Raw genomic sequence first — 21,062 nt, forward strand, 5'->3', positions numbered from 1 at the left:
TCCATCCACAGGGCGGGCCGGTCATGGGGACGGTCAGTTTCAGGTGTCAGCCTGACCGGACTGCAGCACCCAGAGAGCCGCAGGCACTCGGCCGGGGGCTGCCGGGAAGGCGTTCTGTAGGCACGGTTCCCGGCACCTGCAACCAGCTCTCTGAGTAAAGGACACTTTCCTCGCCGGTGTGGGTGAGGCCCCTCCCATCGGCGAACAGCAGAACAGGCTCCAAGAAGACACTTTGCCTCAAGACTGCCGCCTGAGCTCCTGCCCGCGGCTCTAGCCTGCCAGCTGCCCCGCGGATCCCACACTTGCCAGCCCCCACAAAAGCCTGAGCCAATTCCTTAAAGGGCCTCTCCTAACACGTACATGTATCTGTGTCCGCCCGTATCCACGAACCTCTGTCTATCCCACGGAGGGGTCGGTCGCCAGCGGTGGCTCCCGGCAGGGGACCGCACGGCCGAGCCCTGTGGCCTCCAGGTCACACGGCTGGGCCTGGACACTGGGGACAGAGAGGCAGTGGCATACGTTCCTTCTGAGCCAGAGGCCCCTACGGCCCTTGAGAGTGATGAGGCCACAGCCGGGCAGAAAAGACACATCAAGCCGCCGAAGTTACGGGCTCGTTATGGCAGCGGACATCACCCCACCTAATGCATCTGCCGACGAGTCTCCATCCTTAAGAAGCCTGCACCCCAGCAGCACGGGGGAGGGACATGCACGTAACTCCAGGATCTCCCTGCCGCTCTGCCAAGCAGGGTACCACAGGGCAGGGCGCTAGGAGTTCCAAAGAACAGGTCACGGCCCAGCCTGGTGACCCCCTCCCCGTGCGCTCCCGGGTGCTGAGATGTCGGTGTTTTTATGTACGTCGGGGAGGATGATTCCTTACTCCTCGGGCTGGGTGAGATACCACGAAGGAAAGCTTATTGGAAACTTCGACGTGGCAGAAACACACAGTCCTAAGAAAGAAGAACCAAGCTTCAGAAGAGCAAGCACTTCCCACGTTGAAGATACAGCTACCGACCTCTCCACGGCACTGAGCCAAAGGTGTCTCAGCGAACCAGCCAAGGTCCTGGGGCCACCACGTCACTCTGCTGGTGGCTGCCAGCAGCCCCTAACGTTTGTCGCTGGGTGGCGGGAAATCAGTCGGTCGAGCTCAGGCATAAGGTGCCCTGAGCGGCTTTCGCATGTTGTGGGTTCCTTGAATCGTTCACCTATTTCATTCAATGCGTGTGAGCGGGATTTGCGGGCTAAATACTCACTTTACAACAAAGAGATGTGGGGCTCCCCAAAGGGAGAGAACTCCCCAAACCAGACTGACTTTGTACAGAACGAGCCTGTGGGGTGGAAACTTGTGCAAAGTACCTTGTGTCTGGATTCCGTGTATATTCCAGGTCAGCTCGCTGTCAATATGTAACAATGGCAGGGCTGGGGGGCGGGGAGGGGCTACAAAAAGGGCTAATTATGGAAGAAAACAATCACTAAGTGGGACTTCATTTAAAATTTTAAAAACTTCCTATTCCTTAAAGACGCAGCTAGAAAACGAAAAGTCAAGTCCTAGGCTCTGAAAAGTACCGGCAACACGTACGTGACGGAGGGCTGACAGCAGAGAACACAAAGAAAACCAGGAGCAGAGGCAGAGCAGTGAAAACTGGACAAAGACAGGGCGCCCGGGGGCTCAGCCGGCAGAGCCTCCGACCTCGGCTCAGGTCACGATCTTGCGTTTGCGACTTCCAGCCCCACGTCGGGCTCTGTGGTGTGGAGCCCGCCCGGGATTCTCTCTCTCCCTCCCTCTCTCTCTGCCCCTCCCCCGCTTGCACACTTGCTTTCTTTCTCTCTCTCTCTCTCTCTCTCTCTCTCTCAAAATAAATAAATACACATTTAAAAAAGTTATATAAAAACGGACAAAGACACACCCTGATACTTTGGAAGACGCTGACTGCTGTGGGCAAACGCACGGGAGACACTTACGCACAAGAACGCTCTGTGGCACCTGCCGTGTGGCACAGGCAGTGTGGTGCCCTCCGCACCCACGGAACAGCCGCAGTGCCGAGACAGGTCGGCGCACGCGTCGGCAAAGAAGTGGGGCCGCGGAGCCCTCGCTTGGCGGAGCACCGGGAGGCAGGGCAGCGGGGAGGGCCGTCTGCACGTTTCCTATAAAGTGACACGCGCTCCTGTCTTGTGACCTGGCAGGTGCACAGCCGGAGATTTCCCCGGGGGAGGGGAACACGTGTCCAGAGAAAGGCGCGTGCAGAAACCTCCCTATGAGCCCAAACCGAGAAGCAACCCAAATGCCCGTTGCTGGGAGCACGGACAAAGAAAGTATGGCACAGAGTACGCCTCGGTGACGAGAACGGACGGACCGTGGTCCCTGCAGCGGCGTGGCTGAACGCGAGAGCGCTCGGCTGCCAGGAGCCTAGCCCAGAAGTGCCTGCCACAGGGTGCCCGTCTCTGTGAGGTTCAGCCGGTTATGCCGGCCTCTGCTGGCAGAGCCCTGACGGGGGAGGGGCTGGGGCGGCCGGAAAGCCCCCAGAAGAGAATGTGCTGGGTCGTGAAAATGTACCCCAAGTGTGGTCACAGACACAGGGATATACATTTGTCAAAACGCACGGAACTACGCTTACACCCGCTGCGGTTCGCTGCACGTAAATCATACCTCCAGAAAAGAAATCTGTGAAAAAGGACCCATCGTGCTAAGTCACAAGCTCAGAAAGCCCAGGGCACAGGGGGCCCGGCGGGAGTCGCGTCAGAACCTCCCGGCCCCCGAATCCAGCTCAGATCCTGCTCTCCGTGCCACCGCCCTCCATCCCAGGTGACAGGATGCCTTCCCCCTCCGACCCATAGCCTACGTCACAGCACAGCTACTGGGCTCATAATTCCCCATCCTCGGTGGGCACAGGGGGGCCCCAGAGACACTCCAGCCTTAATCCCCGGCACCTGTGAGTAGTGACCTTGCGTGGAAAAGGGAGAAGGAAGTTGCAAATCAGCTTACCCTCGCCTGAACGGACCGGGGGGGGGGCCCAATCTGACCACACACATCCTAAGGTGGGGAAGAGGCGGGAGAGGGTCGGAGAAATGCGGGGTAAGGGGCCTGGCCCACACTCCGAGGCTGGCCGGAGGGGGCCACAAGCCAAGCATGCTGTGGCCCCCAGAACCTGGAGAAAACAGGGAGGTGCGTTCTCCCCTAGAGCTTCTGGAAAAGGCCGGCGGCCCTGCTGATGCTGGGATTGTGGCCCCGTGAGACCCACCCCAGACTCCTCACCTCTGGACCCACAAGATAATGAAGTTTCGGTGTCTGTGGTAATCTGTCACAGTGCGATCTGCTCCAGCTCCTAAGATCTTTACAGACAACGTGACCCATGTTTAGTCTCGGGCTCAGCCCCGCAAGCGGTCCGGGCCAGGGGGGCTCAGGAAACGTGCGCAGGGTGCCTGCACGGGGTGCCACCCTTCCGGGTCTGGTGCGGTCACGCGGGAGTCAGGGACCCGCTTCCAAATTTCTCCAGGCCCCGCGCGCAACCCCCAGGATTGGCTGGAGCCCAGGGTGTTGAACGGCGGGCTGGGCGTCGGCCTGGGTGGAGAACACGGCTTTATCAAAAGGACACCAATCTGCAGAGCCTTGCGGGAGCAAGGATCACCCTTCTAGGAACGTCCACCACACCCGACAGCTTCCCCGCGGTAAACGCACACCCACAGCCCCCGGGAAGCCGTTCCAGAGGGACCCCCAGCCTGGACACGCTGCACGGCCCCCACCCGCCCTGTGGGCATCTTATCCAGGCGAAGCGGGACAGCGCTGGCAGGCGGGCAGAGAGGGAGCAGGAGAGGGGAGGACGGCCGGATTCCCCTCCCCGTCAGGAGGGAAGTTAGACCGGGAGGATGGGGGCATTCGGCCTCCTGGAAGGGGGGTCGCGCTCGTAGGCTGTGGTCTTGCCCTTCACAGACCAGAGGGGCTGGGCGGGCCATTTGCAGGACAGGATGCGGGTGGGCCGGGGGCCGTAGGCACTGCCTGGAGGTCCGGCTGGTACCAGGGGCTCAGTGGACGCATCACCACCCCCGGGAAAGCCAGCTCCCCCCCGCCGGCTGGCGGCTGCCCCTCCCAGCCGCCTTCCCCACTGGAGCACCCGGCAGCCTCCCCTTCCAAGCTTAAGGTCCGGCTGCCTCCTACCTCAACACCCCTACAATACGGCAAATGCCGCGACCCTCCCCCCCCCCCCCACTGGTGTTGGAACCCGAGCAGAGACCAAACAGTGGGAAGCTTAGCGCAAACAGACGGCCCTCTGAGACCAAAGTTCTTGGAGAGCTGGGTGTCCCCGAGCGGCTGCAAAGCCAGCCACGTGTCGGGGGACCCGGCGGATCGGGAGACACCGCCGCGCTTTCCAGAGCACGTGTCCTCAAAACGCCTCGTTTCCCGGCCGCGCTGGCCCCGGGGCAGGGGTTCCCTGGGGAGCGCGTGGGCTGGGAAGCTGCTCGGGACGGGGGCCACCGGCCCGCACGATGGACGCAGCCAAGCCACTGGCCGCAGAGCAAACGCGGCTGCTTCGGACGTGTGTGCGACGTGCCCGGGACTCGGCCAAGGGCCGGCAGAGCACACGCGGCCCCGGCTCCTCGCGGACGACGGCTAATGCTTCGCTCTCCCCAGCAGCCAGCAGATGTGTGCCCAACACCATTTTACACCAGCGATCACCTCTCAACGTTTTACTCAAGTCAATGTTTTGGCAATTGATTTCAACACGGTTTGCAGCAAAGGCTATATCTGGAGTTCTGAGAGACAGGGAAATGATTTTCCGTCGCGAGCCCCAACCTCTCCCGAGTGGTTTTCATCGAAACATCAAACTGTGTGGTTCTGCGGTGGGGGGGGGGGGGGGGCACGGAGGGCCTTTCAGGAAAGGCGAGCTGCCCATTCATGACGTCCGCACGAGAGACAGATATAACCAGGCTGCAGGGCTCACTCAACCCACGAAAGCCCTTTTCCGAAGCTGAAACCAACGATCCAAGTTTTCTGGAACGTGTACTGAACAGCCCCTTAACTAAATGCTTCCGCACTGTCTTGCAACCTATTTCTGGTTTGGACAAAGCCCAGAGGAATTGAATCAACCTCTTTCGATGACACAGAGGAATCCTTGCTGTGAAACTCGGCCTTTCTCTGTAGCCAGGCACCAGCCGGTTCTCAGCGCACGCCCCGCGCGCCCGATGGGCCGCCCGGGGCCCGAGGGCCGGTGAAGGGTGGTGCCCGCCTTACCTGCCTGGCTGTCCTTGGGCCGGCACTGCACCTCCTCTACGCACTCGGCAGGGAACCATCCGATGTGGCCGCGGGCGCTGCCTTCCCAGAAGCCTCCCTCGCCGATGCTCAGCACTAGAGACAAGAAGGGGAAGCCGTTAGCGGGTGGGCTCGGGGGCCCGGGACAGAGCCGTGCCGGCGCCCTCGGCCAGGTCTACACAGCCGTCCACGAGGGGACCTCGAGGGGACCGTCGAGAAGACGGTGCTGAGGGTGTGGACACCAGACTGCCCAGGTCTCCTCTCCCCTTAGGCCTGGGAGACCTAATGCAATCTGAGACCACGAGTCCCACGGCTACTTTGTCCCCTCTCTTGGTGTCCCAGTTGAGACGGGAGAAGGGAACTGCAAGCCCCCGCCATCAACGATGTCAGGTGGAAAAAGTGGGGGGACAGGTCACCTCCACGGACAGAAGGAACGATGAGGTCACGTCTGCCCCTTCCGAGCTGGGGGGGGGGGGTCCAAAGGTCCGGGTCTGCCTGATTTTTTTTTTTTTAAATCTTTTATTTATTTTTGAGACAGAGAGAGAGAGAGAGAGAGAAGACCATGAGCGGGGAAGGGGCAGAGAGAGAGGGAGACACAGAATCGGAAACAGGCTCCAGGCTCCGAGCCATCAGCCCAGAGCCTGACGCGGGGCTCGAACTCACGCGAGATCACGCGAGATCTCGCGAGATCGTGACCTGAGCTGAAGTCGGACGCTCAACCGACTGCGCCACCCAGGCGCCCCAACTTTCGGCCATTTTTTTTTTTTTTTTAATTTTTTTTTCAACATTTATTTATTTTTGGGACAGAGAGAGACAGAGCATGAACGGGCGAGGGGCAGAGAGAGAGGGAGACACAGAATCTGAAACAGGCTCCAGGCTCCGAGGCATCAGCACAGAGCCCGATGCAGGCTCGAACTCACAAACTGTGAGACCACGACCTGAGCCCAAGTCGGACGCTTATCCGACCGAGCCACCCAGGCGCCCCTGCCTGATCTTTTAAACCCGTTTTGGGAGGTCCCCGTGCAGCAGAGCTGGCAGAGCAGTGGGGGGCTGTCCCCTGACCCCGTGTTCCGTGCGGCCTCGAGGCGAGGAGCACTGGAGGCGGAGGGCGCCAGCCGGAGCCCCGTGCCTCCGGCGGGCCAGCTGGTCAGGGAAGGGCCTGTTGATCACGCGGGTGCAGGCAGGGAGCGGGGCTCGCCGATCCCCTTAGAGAGAAGGGGTGGTGGGCCTGCCCGTGGGGGCCACTCTGCCAGTGAAATGCGGACACGAGCAGCTTCAAGCGTTTTGTCGCACGCTGACGCCGGCCCCTCACGCCCCAGGCAGCCAGCTGGCCGGGACCCACACCCCAGAGGGGCCCCGCGGATGGAGCACTGCCTGGCGGCAGCGGGAGGCCCGGCGCCTGCCCCTGGGCTGGGCAGCCCGAAGCCACACGCCTAGGTCACACCTTGTCTGCGTGGCACGCACAGAAGCTTCTCACCCCCGGGCCTGGGCTTCCCGATCCTTCAGAGCGGGACAACGCCCCCAGAGCTCCACGTGCGACGCAGAGGCTCGTGACCCCGTGCTCCCTGCCCATCTGTCTCCAGACTCCCCACCACAGAGCCACAGTTTCACGGATACAACGTCATGCTTCCGAGTGTGTTCCTTTTTCCCAAGACCCACGGGAAGGGGCAGAGGCTGACGGAGAAACGGCAGGGTGCGTGGGTAGGGGGAGGCGGGGGGGGGGGTGAGCACTGGCGGGTGGTCCTCTTGGCAGGGGGCAGGTGGAGGGTGCAGGCGGGACGCTGGGTCCCATCTGGAGCGTCTGCTGGGTTTCAGGCCTTGCGCACGGCCGGCCCTCTGCCCTTAAGGAGCTGCGAGTGAGTCCCGCAACCGTGTCGGCCGGACCATCGGCCACACATCTGGGCTTGCGCCCCGGGGACTGTGTCCGCCCACCATCTCAGGGTGCACTTGTCCCCAGGTAGGAGAGGGTGTTCCTTGTAAGCAAGCAGGGAGCTGGGCTGGGCTCACCCATAAACTGCTGATTCAAGTCACTGAAAAGTAGACACTTTGCACCCTGAGAACGGAGTATCCACTCGCCCTCTATAAGCCCACGTGCTCCCGAGGCCACAGCTGAAGCATGGCGGTTGGAGAAGGTTCTGGTCTAGCTGTCTGCTTCCTGGCTGCTATTCCGGGCGGGCCTCTCCCCTCCAGAGACACGCGGCCCTGCCTTGTACTTTGGAAAAGAATACTGTCGGTTCTAGATGAGCCAGGCCGTTACCGGGCTTGGGAGGGACTGTCACTGAGTGAGTCCCCACCCCCTTCTGCCATGCACTGCCTGGGTCATCGAGGAAGGATCTACCTGAGTGTCCGGGAGCGAGCCCCTGGGCTGGGACAGCCTGAGTGACAGGGCCCCCCATTCTGCATCAAGCCCCCTGATTAGAACGTCGCTGTAGGCCATCTGAATTTCAAGCCATCCTGGGCTTTCCTTCACAGAGTATCCCAAGGGGCATCACAGCAGGCACACCCCTGTTCCCGGGCACCCACACTTAGGGAGACGTATGCAAAAGATGCTTTCCCAGGTGCACGGGCTCCGTGGTCCACTGGGAATAGTAAGATCCACCCTCCACGGCTGAGGGTCAGGGAGCTGGGGGCGTATCCACAGGACCCCAGGGCCTTCCCGCCTACTGCCGGGACCCCACCAGCCGCCAGCCGGGCAGCCAGGATGCAGGGGCTGCTCACAAGGCCAGGCCACACAGTGTAGCTGGAGGGAAGGGGGCCCAGGCCCAGCATAACGGGCTCCAGGGCAACTGTCAGTGGCCTGCATGGCCCGCCCAGCTGCCTTCAGAACAGAAGTCCTTTGCATTCGCCCTTTGAGGCGCGAGTCTGGGAACCGATCTCTGTTCTCCACGGGAAATGAGTCCGGCTCCCCACACACCCTGCTCTCCTGCAGCGAGGGCTGGGTCCCAGTCTGGGGCGAGGCCCCTGGAAACACAGACAGGGGCAGATCCCCTCACACCACTGCCCACAGGGCTCCTGCCCAGCGGGGGACCCCTCGGCGGCTTGGGTCCACCCCTCTGCCCCGAGCCGCCTTCCCGCTGCCCCTGGGCTGTGAGGCTCCAACTCTTCCCCAGCCTCCCTTCATCCGGCTGCAGACTTGGGGTCTCCTCGGATTCCGTCTCTCACTGCCGCCCCCGCGGCCCCCACTCCCCTGACCCGAGCCCTGTGCCCTGTCTGCCCTTCTGTTTCCCGTCCCGCGTACAAGGAGACACAGTAAATCTGCCTCTCGTCTCTCCAAGACTGGGTCGAGAGCATGAACACGGGTACAGGTGAGCAGAGCTGGAGGTCGGAGTGGACACAGCAGGGAGGGGTGGGACCGGCGTGGCTCCGAGTCCAGACCAAGGAGACCTGGGTCCTGGGCCCCTGGTGACCAGCTGGGGGAAGACTGGGAGGTCTTTACCGGAGTTACAGCTGCTACGAGGTTCACGTGCAGAAACGCACGTGACGTGCCCAGTGCTGTGCGGAGTAAACAGTAGGCGCTCAGGGATAGCGGTCTCCACCTCCACCTACTCTGTTACCGTCTCCGATGCGTGGAGACAGACGCAAAGCTCCCAGATACGAAGCAACCTGCCGGTGGTCACCTGCCGGCCCGGGCTGAAGCCCCGCGTGCGTCTGGGGTACAGAGCGCCATGGAAACACATGGAATCAAAGGAAGGCTGGGGCTTGGGCCGAGGGCTTAGCCGACCTCAGAGTTGGGCCGGCCAGGGAGTCCCGGATGGTGTGTTGGGGGCCACGGGGTAGGTAGGGTGGGGTGCACACAGACACAGTAAGAACAGGCCATAAGGGGCGGTGCTCTGTCTTCACACCGGCCGCCAGCCCCCCTGGATTCGCACATCACCCAACGGTATTCAGGCAAGGGCTCCTGGACGGGGCAAGTCCCAGGGGCCTGGCCTGCCCAGCTTTCTCAGAAGAGGGCCTGTTCCCAGAGGTGCCCCCACCAGGCCGGGGGAAAGGGGAGGGGCGCGTCCCTGGGGCACCTCCAGGACACCCCCCCGCAGCCGCGGCGCAGGGGATCCGCGAGGGAGCAGCACGGCCTAGGCGGCAGTGTGGACCCCCAGGCACTCAGCAAAATCACTTCTGTCGCCTTCTGTCTGGGGCCCCGTGTGATAGCCACGGCAGAGCCACCAGCCAGCCCGTCTGCAGAAGCCGCGTCCTTGTCACGGGGATAGCGGGAATCCGCTCGCTCCTAGGGGACAAAGTTGACCCTGCGACACGTTCTGGGGCTAAGATTCAAAGTTGCGGCTTGTGTGAACCTCTACGTTTGTGACTGGAATGTTTATAATTTGAGAGCTGACAAGAATCCCGCCCCAGACAGGGATGGTGCAGGGACTTCCGCCTACAGTGTGATGGACAAGGCCCTGCCGGCCACCAGGGAAGGCGGCCGCAAACCCCGGGTTCAGAGGGGAAGGTGCCCGAATGGGCGGGGAGGCACACGGGCCCGGCCTGCGGGAGGGAAGCTGGACCAGAGAGCCCCGCTCCGCGGCCCGGAGCCTGCGAGTCCCAAGGGAAGGAGCCCGAGAGGGGCCGGCAGACCGGACCGCCCCATCCCTGAGCCAAGTGCAGGGCGTCGAGCAGCTCAGCGGGGCGCCAGAGCTGAGCCGGCCTGTCACCCAGGCCACCCAGCCAAACAGAAGAAAACTCAGTGAAGTCAGAATCCCCACAACTAAGCCGCCTGATGTCCACAACGCAACAGAAGGTCACCAGACACACCAAGACCTGCTGGGACAAAGCCCGTCCTCACAAGGAGAAGAAACCAAGCAAGGCCAGCCTGAGATGGCCCAGACAGGGGACTCACAGACTGGGACTTCCGTGTGCCGACTGGACCACTCCAGTGTCCTAGAACAGTACACGCTCTCGGGGAGCGAGAAACCCCAACAGGGCAAGGGGAGGTCTTGCGTGAAAGGAAACGACAGAAACAATACACGCGGAAACTCTGGAGTTTAAACGTGCAATTTCCGACATTAGAAAAAATTCACAAGATGGCCTTAACAGCGAAGGGAACGTTTCAGAGAAGAGTTTTGGGAAAAGATCAACAGACGTGATCTAAGGTGAGGAAAGTGCCGGAAAGAAAATGAACAGAGCTCCGGGGACTTGTACGGGCTACCAGATGGCCAAGTTTATGTGCAGCTGGACGACCAGGCAGGGCCATGAGAGAAGAGGGCTCCACCTGTCACCAGACACTTGCAAAAGCCAGCTGAGGTCAGCCGGATTAGCACAGGGCACAGAAGAGGGCGCTGGGTTGTGACCTGGGGGGGCAGGCAGGACTTGGCCCCGGCCGGCCGACCTCTAAGGGGCACACTGTCTGTCACCTGCCACGCATCTTCTGAAGGCCTGTCCTCAGATGACAGGGCCAGACTACAGCTCCTGCCAACCTCCTGCTCATGCCCTCATTACACCCGTCTTCCTGAAAGACTTTCCATACCTCCTCTCCCTGTTTGGAAACCATCGCTGGCTCCCTAGGACCCCGGCCACAAAGTCTAACCCCTTGGCCCGGCATTCATGGAGCCCTTCAATTCTCTTTGACCACATTTCCCAGGATTCTGCTTGGGGGATACTTCCTTCCAACCTGGAGGGCTTCCTTCCCAGGAACGCCATTGGCCCCAGGCTGTGGCTCCTGCTGGACCATCTACCAAGACACCCCAAATCCCAACAAGACACGTCCAAATATGACCTGTGACGGGTCCTCCTCCCATGCCGCTTTTTAAAATTTTGTTTAATGTTTATTTTTGAAAGAGGAACAGATCATGAGTAGGGAAAGGGCAGAGAGAGAAGGAGACACAGAATCCGAAGCAGGCTCCAGGCTCCGAGCCGTCAGCACAGAGCCCGACGCGGGGCTCGAACTCACGGACCGTGAGATCACGACCTGAGCCGAAGTCAGATGCTCAACCGACTGAGCCCCCCCAGGTGTCCCCCTCCACGCCGCTTCTTCCTGGGGCCCTCAGGGGTTTTCTAGGTAGAAAGGACCTCTGCCCCCCTCCCTGCACTTTCTGCAATGGAATCTCATTCTAGACGTGTGTGTGCTGCTCCCTAACAGGCATCAGGGATGCCACAGCTAGGTCCCCCCAGAATGACTGGCGAGCGTCACTCTGTTCCCCGTTCTGCCTTCCCAGGGCTCTGTATGTGCCCCCAGGCACCTACACCCCAACGTGGGGTCCACTGAGGCCAACGGGGCCCCGGCCTGACCCAGCCCCAGCAGCAGGGTGGACACTGACCTTTGACCCTGTCGCCGCGGTGAAGGGGGATCTCGCCGTCGACCTGGGGGTGGTATGGCTTGACGACGACGAAGAGCCTCCCCGGCACTGCACTGTAGAGCTTCCGCTTGGGCTCTGGGTACTCGAAGGCAGACAGCGTGTCCTTGTTGGCTCCAGGCGGGAAAGCCGGCCTGAGAGGGAGGGGACAGAGGGAGAGGGTCAGGGCCTGAGACAGAACACGTCACACTCCAGGCCCGCAGCCCATCCATTCGTCACAAACTGTGCCGCTCAAGCGGTCACATAGGAGCCCCCGGTTCTAGATGAGGCGAAGACGTGAAAAGGCCTGGGGGCAGCGTTCGTGGTTCAGAGAACGGTAATTCCAGCAATTCCGCTTCTGGGAATAAACCCCGAAGAACTGAAAGCAGGGCCCCAAACACACGTTTGCACGCCCTGTCCAGAGCACCACTGCTCACCACGCTGAAAGATGGAAACGACCCAAGTGCCCAGCAAGTACGAACAGATAAACAGTGCGGCCCATCCACACAGCAGACTAACACCCAGCCTCAGAAAGGAAGGACGTTCCCATGTCTGCTACACCATGGATGACCTTGCGGACGTCACGTGCAGTGAAAGAAGCCAGTCAGAAAAGGCAGGCGACCCTGACGTGGTTCCATTGAAAGCAGGTGCCTAGAGTATCAAATCCCTAAGTAGGATGGTGGGCTGGGGGTCAGTGTCTCCTGGGGACAGCGTAGACGGTGGGTGCTGTGGCCAGGGGAGGGGCTGGGGGTCCGTGTTCACGGGGACGGAGCCTCCACCTGGGAAGACGGACAGTTCTGGAGACGGAGCGTGGGGACGGCCGTATAACAGCGTGAACGCACTCGGAGCCGCGGAACTGTGCGAACACAGGTGAGATCGCAAACTGTATGTGATGTGCACTTTAGCACAATTTTTTAGAAAAATAAAAATAAAGGACTGCAGCGAGGCAGAAATCGGGGCAGACCCTGGTTCTCTGGCATGTTATCAGGTTCGCCGTGCGGGCACCAGCCACTCCAGGTGCGGAAACACCAGCACCTTCCGTGAGAGCTCTCAGGACGACACTCGTGGCCGCTCCCGGAAGCCCTGCTCACAAGTGTCTCACAAGAGGGGGGCCCCTCCTTTCGTGCTGTACGTTATTTCACAAAGAGCGTACGTTTCCAGGTCGACGTCCAGGCCGGATGGTGAGAAACACCCCGGCCGCCCCAACAGGGGGGCTATGCGTGCGCGGGAGGCGCGTTCACAGAGAAACACGCTGAGGGGCTTCTGTCACGACGTCCCCGCACCCCCGTGACGGGTGGCCAAAGCCGGCCACTTCTGGGCAGCGGAAAGAGAGCACGCCCACCCTCGTTCTTATGGGTGACAACGCGAGGTGTCCTTGAGCCGTCTTCCCGGGACGGGGTCTTTAGGAAGAGCATACACACAAGGTCGAAGCTGGGCAGGGATTTCTAACTGGGGAGCCACACCTGAGTCTCAGGAGGGGCCGACGCGTGTCACAAATTCACGTCCCCAGCGGTGGGGCCCCACTCAACTATGGATACCGTGGCCCCTGAGCCCGCGGACGGGGCCTCGAGCTTTCTACGAGGAGGACGTTCGCACGGGCAGGGGTGGGGGGCTGCCGTGAAACAGACTTGCAAGGAGAATTTCAGAAGCTGACGGGACCGCTCACGCTGGGGGGTTAATGTGAACCCTCCATGTTGCTTTGCGCGGTCCTTACCCATACCTGCACCCCTGATAAATGGCACACGCTTTGCTTTGTGCTCATAGAAGTTCACTGAGCAGGGCAGCACTATGTTCTGGGCCTGCGACTCATTCACCGTCGTGACTGAGCGTGGGCTGGGGGGGGGGGGGGGGCCGTGTGTCCCCAGGGATGCGATTTCTCCCACGGAGCCTTCGTTGACCAAGTTCAAGCCACAGATGGAGGTCACCGAATCCTGGGGGCGCAGGTGCCCCTGTGAACTTGGGTACCACCAGGTGCCCCTGCCCAGTGGGCTCACATCACCTCCTCAGTCACCCTCTCACTGCCTGGCCAGCTACAGATCAATGTGTCTGCACAAGAAAATCCACCTTGGGGTTCCTCTCAAAGACCCAGAGGTTCCTTCTGACGGATGTCATTTATCCCCAGGCATGCCAGGAGCCCTGAGAGGAGTGACTTCTACAAAAGACATGTCGTGGGCACCCCCCCCCCCACACACACACATTTTGGTCCAAGGTAACAGCTTGGCAAGGCAGAGGACTCACAGAGAGGAGGGACAACCTGGGTCACCTGGCAGTCATATGAAAGAATTCAGGAAAGCCAGAATAGCTGGGCCTTGTTCCACCTGAGAGGACCCCGCCAGCCTTCTGTGGCACCTGCATGAGCTCAGGGTACGATTCATTCGTTCAGTCCGCCTCATCTCAGCCAGACCCAGGGCGGCTTGGCCCAAGAGACCAAGGGCTCAGAGGAGAGTAGGGGCATGAGGATGTCTCCTCTCTGGCTTCTGGGCGCAGAAGGTGAGTCCTGGAAAACAAGGGACCCAATTCCACTTCAATAGGGAATGTGGCCCCTGGGGCCACTCACCTGCACCAGACGGGTTCAGAAGAGGCTTGGGGTAGGTAGAGAGGGGTGGGCTTGGGGAGAGGACCACACACCAGGGCCCCCAGACCTCTGTAAACTGTGGCTGAAGTGTCCTCGACGCACCTGCCCTGTGTGCACTGAGGGATGGCAGGGGTGGGACCCAGGGCTGGGGCGGCAGGAGGGTAACGGAGAAGAGGCCGCTCCAGACCCCGTCGCCGCACGTTGAGGGCAGCCGTGGTCTGCTCTCGGCCCCGGCCGCCCTGAGGAGGGCGCCCCAGGCAGGGCTCCTTGTTGACGCGCTCCAGCTGTCCCGGATTCTTCCGAGGACGCGGGCCCCCACCCTCGGCCCCCTCCCTCCCCAGATCGGTTCCTGCCTGGGCGGCATTTGAAGGCCTGCTGGGACCCAGTGAGAGACGCCACATCTCCTGCGGGGTCCGGGGGAACCCAGGTGGGGCATCTGTTCCCCGTGAGCCCCACGTCCGGTCAAGCGTGCCTGGTCTGTTCACATCCCTCTGGGCTACGCGCTCCCAGGCCCCCCCGGGGTCCACTTACTACGATACTACGCGGTGTCTGGCCTCCCTGAACGGCAGCTCCCAGCGTCCGCGTCTTTGGCACAAGCCAGGGTGGGTGCGAGAGGGGACTCCGGCGGGGTCTCTGACGGGCCCCCCTCCCCGACCCAGAGAGGCCTCCGGGCTCCCCTCCCCCAGCACCGTGTCCTCTGGGCGGGTCTGCGCTGTCTTGCCGTGCAGCGGGAGGGCGGCTGTCCCTAGGACCCCCTCCGGAAGGGGGAGGTGCCACTGGGTCCCCGCCTGGAACACTTCATCGCCGTCACAGTGGGTTCGGCATCCACGCCGGACTCCTGACCCGGCATTCCCTGTGTGACCAGCTCCTTCCCAGCTGCCCCCCTCACCTCCTGCTCTTCCCGACTCTCTCCGGATTTCAGCCGCACCCGGGTCCCTTGTGCTCCTGGACCGCTTCGTCCAAACTGGGCTCTGGCCCGTGGCTCGTGGCCACGGCTGCCCGTGAACCGGACGGTGCCCCTCTGGGTCAGATCGTTCACTTATCCACGTGCTACTTTAGTCCCCAGTTCCAAGGGCAGGGACCACCTCTGGCTTGTCCCCTGCCGTGAGTCCCGTGCCCGGCACGCAGTAGGCCCTCAGCTGAGGGTCCGGCTGCGAGAGGGGACCGGCAGCCACCACTCGCACACTTCCTGCCTCGGGTCTCGGCCCGCGGGGTCACCCCGGGGCACGCCCCCCGCACCTGCCGCCCGGACCGTGGTGCGCTGCGTTTGCGCCCGGCTGCAGGCGCCCGCGCCTCGAACCCCCGCGCCGTGCTATGGCCGCGAGCTGGCATCGTGGAAAAGGCGCCCCGCTGCACTCGCGCCCGGACCGGGCGTCCGCACAGGCCTCCTCAGCGCCCCTTGCAACTAAAACGCCTGCTTGCCACGCGGTCAGACTGTGGACGGGAAGGTCGGCTGGGATCGTCACACGTTCTGATGGGAGCTCGGGCGCAGGCCGGGCCGGGAGCGCTGCCGCAGTCGGAAGGCACGACCGTCCCGCCTCGTCTCCGAGCCGGTCTCGCGCCGTACGATGTCGGAAAACGTTCGCGTCTCCACCTTGACGCACTTTGAGGCACCAGAGTCCTTCCGGATCCCGTCCCGTGGTGTTGAAGCATCAGCCTTCACGGCCCACTCTGAGAGGACAGTTGGGGCGCGAGACCGTTCGTAGGCCGGGAGCCGGAGCTGCTGTTAACCGTGACGTCGTGGCCGCAGGGCCGAAAGGTCACGACGGTGAGTGGCGGGCCTACTACCCGGGCCTGAGGAAAGTGCCCCGCGGTGTTCACCACCTGAGCCTCACAGCGCCGTGGACTCAGCAAGTCAGCGCCCTCCCCTGCACCCGGCAGAAGCCCGGGGGCCAGCACATCCACTGTGCAGCCAGCGGGTCGAGGGACAAGGATAGGTCGTCGTCCTGGGTCTTGGCGAGAGAGCCTTAGCTGAGCCCCACTCTGGGCTCCTGGAGAAGAGGGAGTTTTGAACGAAGGGACTTTAAAGTGTGATTCGCGTACGCTTTTTCCTCGTTGGCTTTCGCCTCCCCGCCCCCACTTGAATACAAGCTCCTCGAAGACCCTTTGGTTCATAATTTTATCCCAAGGGCCCAACGGGGCTTGGCGCAGCCTAGGGGCTCACTCGCTCTCTGTTGGGTAAACGAAGGAAAGGACGGACGGACAGGTGGGTGGGTGGATGGACGGATGGATGGAGAGATGCGTGGGGGGTGGACTGGGGGCGATGGACAGATGGACGGACAGAAGGGATGGGGAGAGGCGGAAGGAAGTGCTGTTGATACTTAAACTGGGGAGGTTTGGCTTGACCACAGCTTCTGTCCCCCAACGTGACGATGAGAGAAAGGAGAGGAACGAGGTAAGGAAAGAGAGAGCAGTTAAGAGCCTGGCAAAGCACCTCCCCCACGCATGTGCGCACGTGCATACGCACCCCACATACTGCACATGCTTGGTCACCGTCACAGACCAGAGTTACACGGCCGTGATCTTGTCTCAGGGCTGATAACGTTCTCTTTCTAGAGCTATAATACATGATTTCGTGGTCATTTTCTATTTTTAGCTTGACTCTGTGTTGGGGGTGATGGTATCTATCCATCTACCCCTCCATCCACCCAGCTATTTCATTAACCCATCCACCCTCCTCTCTACCTACCTAGACACGACCTACCCATCCATCCATTCACCCATGCATCCGTTCAACCGTTTACCCTCTCATCCATCCATCCATCCATCCATCCATCCATCCATCCATCCAAACACATCCATCCATCTACCCATCTATCCACTTATCCATCTATTCATCTGTCCACCCACCTATCCATCTTACCACTTATCTGAACTTCATATTTACCCATCCACCCAAATTTCAAAAGGGACCCTCCAGATGCCCAGCTGACCTCTTACTACAGATGTTAGACAAGCGATTTAACCTCTTGAAGCCTGTTTCCCTCTCTGATAAGAGGGGAGGATCCACAGTGACTGGAGAAGGAGTCAACAGGAACCAGCCTCTGTAGGTGCTAAGCGAACATTAGCACCATTACCACTCCCTGCTTCTACTGGTAAGTGGGTAACAAGTTACCTGTGTCAGCTGCCTGCTTCCAGCTGGCACCAGAGTGTGCGTCACTGGGCAGAGAAGTCAGAGTGAACACAGCTCCGATCTGGGGAGTTGTTTCCCGAGCCTGTTTGCAGACGGTCAGTTCCCTAGCCCATCAATCCATGCCTGGAAAGGCTTTGTCTAAGAACAGGAATTAGTCCCCGAAGACCAGAGTGTTGCATGGTGTAGGCATTGCCTAGTGCAGTGATGTTGGATCTCCCACAAGAGCTAAAGCATCTTCTCATTCCCCTCTCGTTTGAACCTCACTAAGTCCCATGTTGCAGACGGAAAATGGAGTCTCCGTAAACAGTGACCTAGACGCTGATGCACAGCTGACCTCACATCCCAGCTCCTTGATCCCAGCCCGGGGCTCCCTGTTCTGCGCAGTGATGAGCCCTGGTGACCATGACCTCCCCTGCAGGGAAAGGCGTCTTATGCTCACAACGTCCTCTGTTTATGCACTGTGTCCTCCAGGCTTCAGCTCCCCACGGCAGAAGCCAGAGCAGAGCTCCTCCGTGGCCTGGGGAAGGGAGAGCCATCCCCTCCCGGGAAAGGAGGCATGGGGGGACCGGCTGGGCCCCCTGCATCCCGCCTGCACAGTGAGGATGGTCTGAAGTTCCGCACCCCACACTGTCAACACTTCCCTCGTGCTCCGTCCGAGAACAGCCGACGCAATTCCAAGCACTTGTTTGGGTAGAAGGGCCAAATCACTGAATTCTCCGTATCAGAAAATTGGGGGGCTGGCTGGGGAGCGACACGGACGAGTGACCTGAGCCATCTCCCAGCTGTCCAGGGTGAACAGGGACCTGGCAGACCTGGGGACCTGCTAAAATCGGGGTTTCCCCAGGTTCCTGGCTCACCCAGGGCGAGTGGGCAGAAGGAGAGTGCTGCAGCTTGGCAAAGAGGGTGAGGCACGTCCAACCCAAAAGGTCCCAAGTTCTTACCGTCCGCTGATCGTTGTGTCTTCAGTGTAGAATCTCAGACCCTGCGTCACCCCCTGTGTCATCAGCACCGTCACCCCTCTGCCCCGGGGCCAGGAAGATGCACGGGAATCCTCAGCGCTCACTGCCCTGGGCACGGTGGCCCCGGCGTGGGCTCTGTGCTCTGCCCTGCCTCTGCTGTTCCAGTAACGGCACCCCACAACCCACAGCCTCTACGTGGGGTCCTGAGAAGGGATCTGGGGATGGATGGTCATCAGGATGTCCCATCCCACTGGCCACAGTGACACTAGCCGGGCACCCCTGTGAGCCGGGACTTGGTGGACTCTAGAGACGTGAGAACCACTGGACACGGGCTCCGTCCGGCCGCTCCAACACCCTCCATGGTAACCCACGCTCCGCTGTAGTCGGGCTCCTGCCCGTTTGCAAGCCCAAGGCCACCCCTGGCTCCAAGCAGAAGAGGGCGGCGGGGAGAGGAAGTCTCAGGAGCCCCCGAGGGATGGGGAGCCGCTCTGAACGTGCCCCCTCCCGACACCTTCCGCTGTCTGCTCCAGTCACTCTGGACCCCTCACCCCTCCCTGGGCCTGGGGGGGCCCACCTCTTTCCCCACTTGGGGATCTCCCCTCCTCCATGGAGCCCCCCCATCCCCCACAGAGGTCTGAGCCCTGACTTGCATGAGCTCTGACTCCTGGCGGAGGGCGGCTCTGTCAGGGGCTTATGTGTCTCCTGCCCTCACTTCTGGGGTGGGGACACGGCATTCACTTCCACACGGCGAGCGCCCAGAACAGAGGAGATTGGGAATGCACACATCTGTGTGACCGACGGAGGCAGCAAAGGCTGAACGTCCCCAAACGTAGAAGGGGAGAGAGTGGCAGGTGAGGGGTGGCCCGTGAGGTGCCTGGACACTGATTCCTGAGCAGCCAAGATGTACCTGCTCCCCTCTGGTGGGTCCCCTTGGCCCGGCCCCACCTGCCTGCCCGGGGACAGACACAACCCGGGACAGATGTGCCCTTAGCACACTAGGGCAGGCGGCAGTGGGGCAGCAGGAGGGCCACCCGGCGCCCACCTCGCCCAGACCGTACCCCAGCCCTGCCCTCACCCCAGCTGGCTGGAGCTCACCCCCACCCCCTTTCTGGGTCAGGGCAGGCACAGGAAGGGAGCAGCCGCTGCACTGAGTTCTCACTGAGGAAGCCAGGTCCCGGTTCCTCTGGGGGAGCAGAGCTGTGGTCCCCATGCCCCCAGGAAGCAGGGAGAGGGATCGCAGACGTGGAGAGAGACCCAAGCTAGACCCTTCACACCCATAAGCCTGACAAGATGGGCACTTTGTCTCCTGGAAACGGCGTGTAGGGCTAGATGGAGTCCCGCCACCCCAGAACCTTCCAGAGCCCATTTCCACCTTCCAAGGAAGGGGACGGGGCCTCTCACTTCTCAAGTCTGCGGCTCCATCCAAAGGCTCTATTCTGTGAGCAGACCTGCTCTGGGATTCGAGGCCCCTGTCTCTGGCTGGCGTTCCTTCCCGGGCGCTCACGGGCAGGCAGGCGCCACCCAGGGGGCACTTACTGGCAATGCTGATGTCACCTTCCCCCAGAGGGCCACGGGCACCTGCCACCCCAACACCTGGACCCCCTTGGATGGCCAGGCCCCCCACACTGGGGGGCTGCCGGGCACCTGCCATCTCATCCATCTGAAACCCCCAAAGCGCCTACGTGGCCGCAGCTTCCCGCGGGCAGGTTCTGGAACACGATAGTAACTTGGGTACAAGACTTTGCGGAGGCCCCGCCGGGCTCTGCCCGATGGCTCAGGCTCAGAGAGACGCCACCAGCCGGCCCCGGGCTGCACTGGATCTCTCTGCCTGGACCCAGATGCAGATGTATTCCCCACTGTGCTGAGCTAAACCCACCAAGAGATGCTCCCTCGATGAGAGAGGGTGGCCAGAATGCTTCCCCGTGCTGCCGAGACCAGGGCAGCCTGCGAGGTCACTGGAGGCAGGGGTCCTGGTGGGCCCCCGGGTCCTCCTCTCCACATTCAGCTGCTGGGCAACGGGCCAGGCGTCCTCAGGGACGCGGACGAGCCATGCCCGTGGGTGCCACCAGAGGGCGCCGTGGGAGGCGGGGGTGTGCAGAGCCCCGCACCTGAGGCCCACGCAAGGGTCTGCAGGTACAGGGGTTCTGACCTCTGCGGACCTTCTTGCCTCTCTGCTCTGCACTCAGGTCAGCTGGCTCTGGGAGGCCGGCTCCGCGGGGGAGGCTGACCCTGCCCACAGCACAGAGCCCTGCAGGGGAGGGCTCCGGTCAGCCGTGCCAGCAGGAGCCAGGCAGTGGCTCGGGCAGCTGGGGACGCCTGGGTTCTCCCACCCAGCCGCTGAGTCTGCACCTGCGGGTCTGGCCACACTGATGCGCCCGCCGTATTTCCGGCTGGGGTTTCTGGGGCCTTAGCTCGGCATTCCAGCAAAAGGGCCCTGCCTGATCACGCCGCTAAGTGTCCGGGATTCCCTGCCGGTGGCGAGAGGGAAGGGAGGGGACAAGGGGGGCCCTGAGGACAAACCCTCGTGTCAGGAGTCTCCCTCCACCGGGCCGACGTGATTTCCTCCGCTTCTCCTGCCTCGCGGCTGGAGCTGTCACCCGGACAGTGGCCCCGGACACCCTCCAGTGCCGGCCCACGGTGGCCACGGGGTCCTTCTAAAGGTCTCGGTGACAGCCGAGAGCGGCAAACGCTTGTGGGGAGCCCACCGTGAGCCACACGTGACCTCAGAACGTGAGCCTGACGGGAGTCAAATTCAAGTGGACCCTCATCACAAACCACCAGCCCCTCGCTACACAGGAGACCGCACAGAACGGTCACGCGTCTAGTCCCACGGAGGGCAGGAGCAGAGCTCAACACAACCCGGCCGTTGGGCACGGGGTCTCCACGGGTG

General features: G+C 61.7%; 1 protein-coding gene across 2 annotated transcripts in view; it reads right to left on the reverse strand.

The window, feature by feature from the left end:
- Nucleotides 1-21,062, reverse strand: part of SHANK2 (SH3 and multiple ankyrin repeat domains 2) — a 431,931-nt gene that overhangs the window by 253,035 nt on the left and 157,834 nt on the right. For both annotated transcript variants that reach the window (XM_047071362.1, XM_047071363.1), the window contains 2 exons: nucleotides 11,491-11,660; nucleotides 5,225-5,338 (listed from right to left, as the gene is read on the reverse strand). In XM_047071362.1, the coding sequence (XP_046927318.1) occupies nucleotides 5,225-5,338; nucleotides 11,491-11,660 (284 nt within the window). The remainder of the gene's footprint in view (nucleotides 1-5,224; nucleotides 5,339-11,490; nucleotides 11,661-21,062) is intronic.

This window comes from Lynx rufus, unplaced genomic scaffold, assembly GCF_022079265.1.
Source record: "Lynx rufus isolate CCGP_SWC_20201006 ecotype Redwood Valley unplaced genomic scaffold, mLynRuf1.p SCAF_9, whole genome shotgun sequence".
Classification (NCBI taxonomy): Eukaryota; Metazoa; Chordata; class Mammalia; order Carnivora; family Felidae; genus Lynx; species Lynx rufus.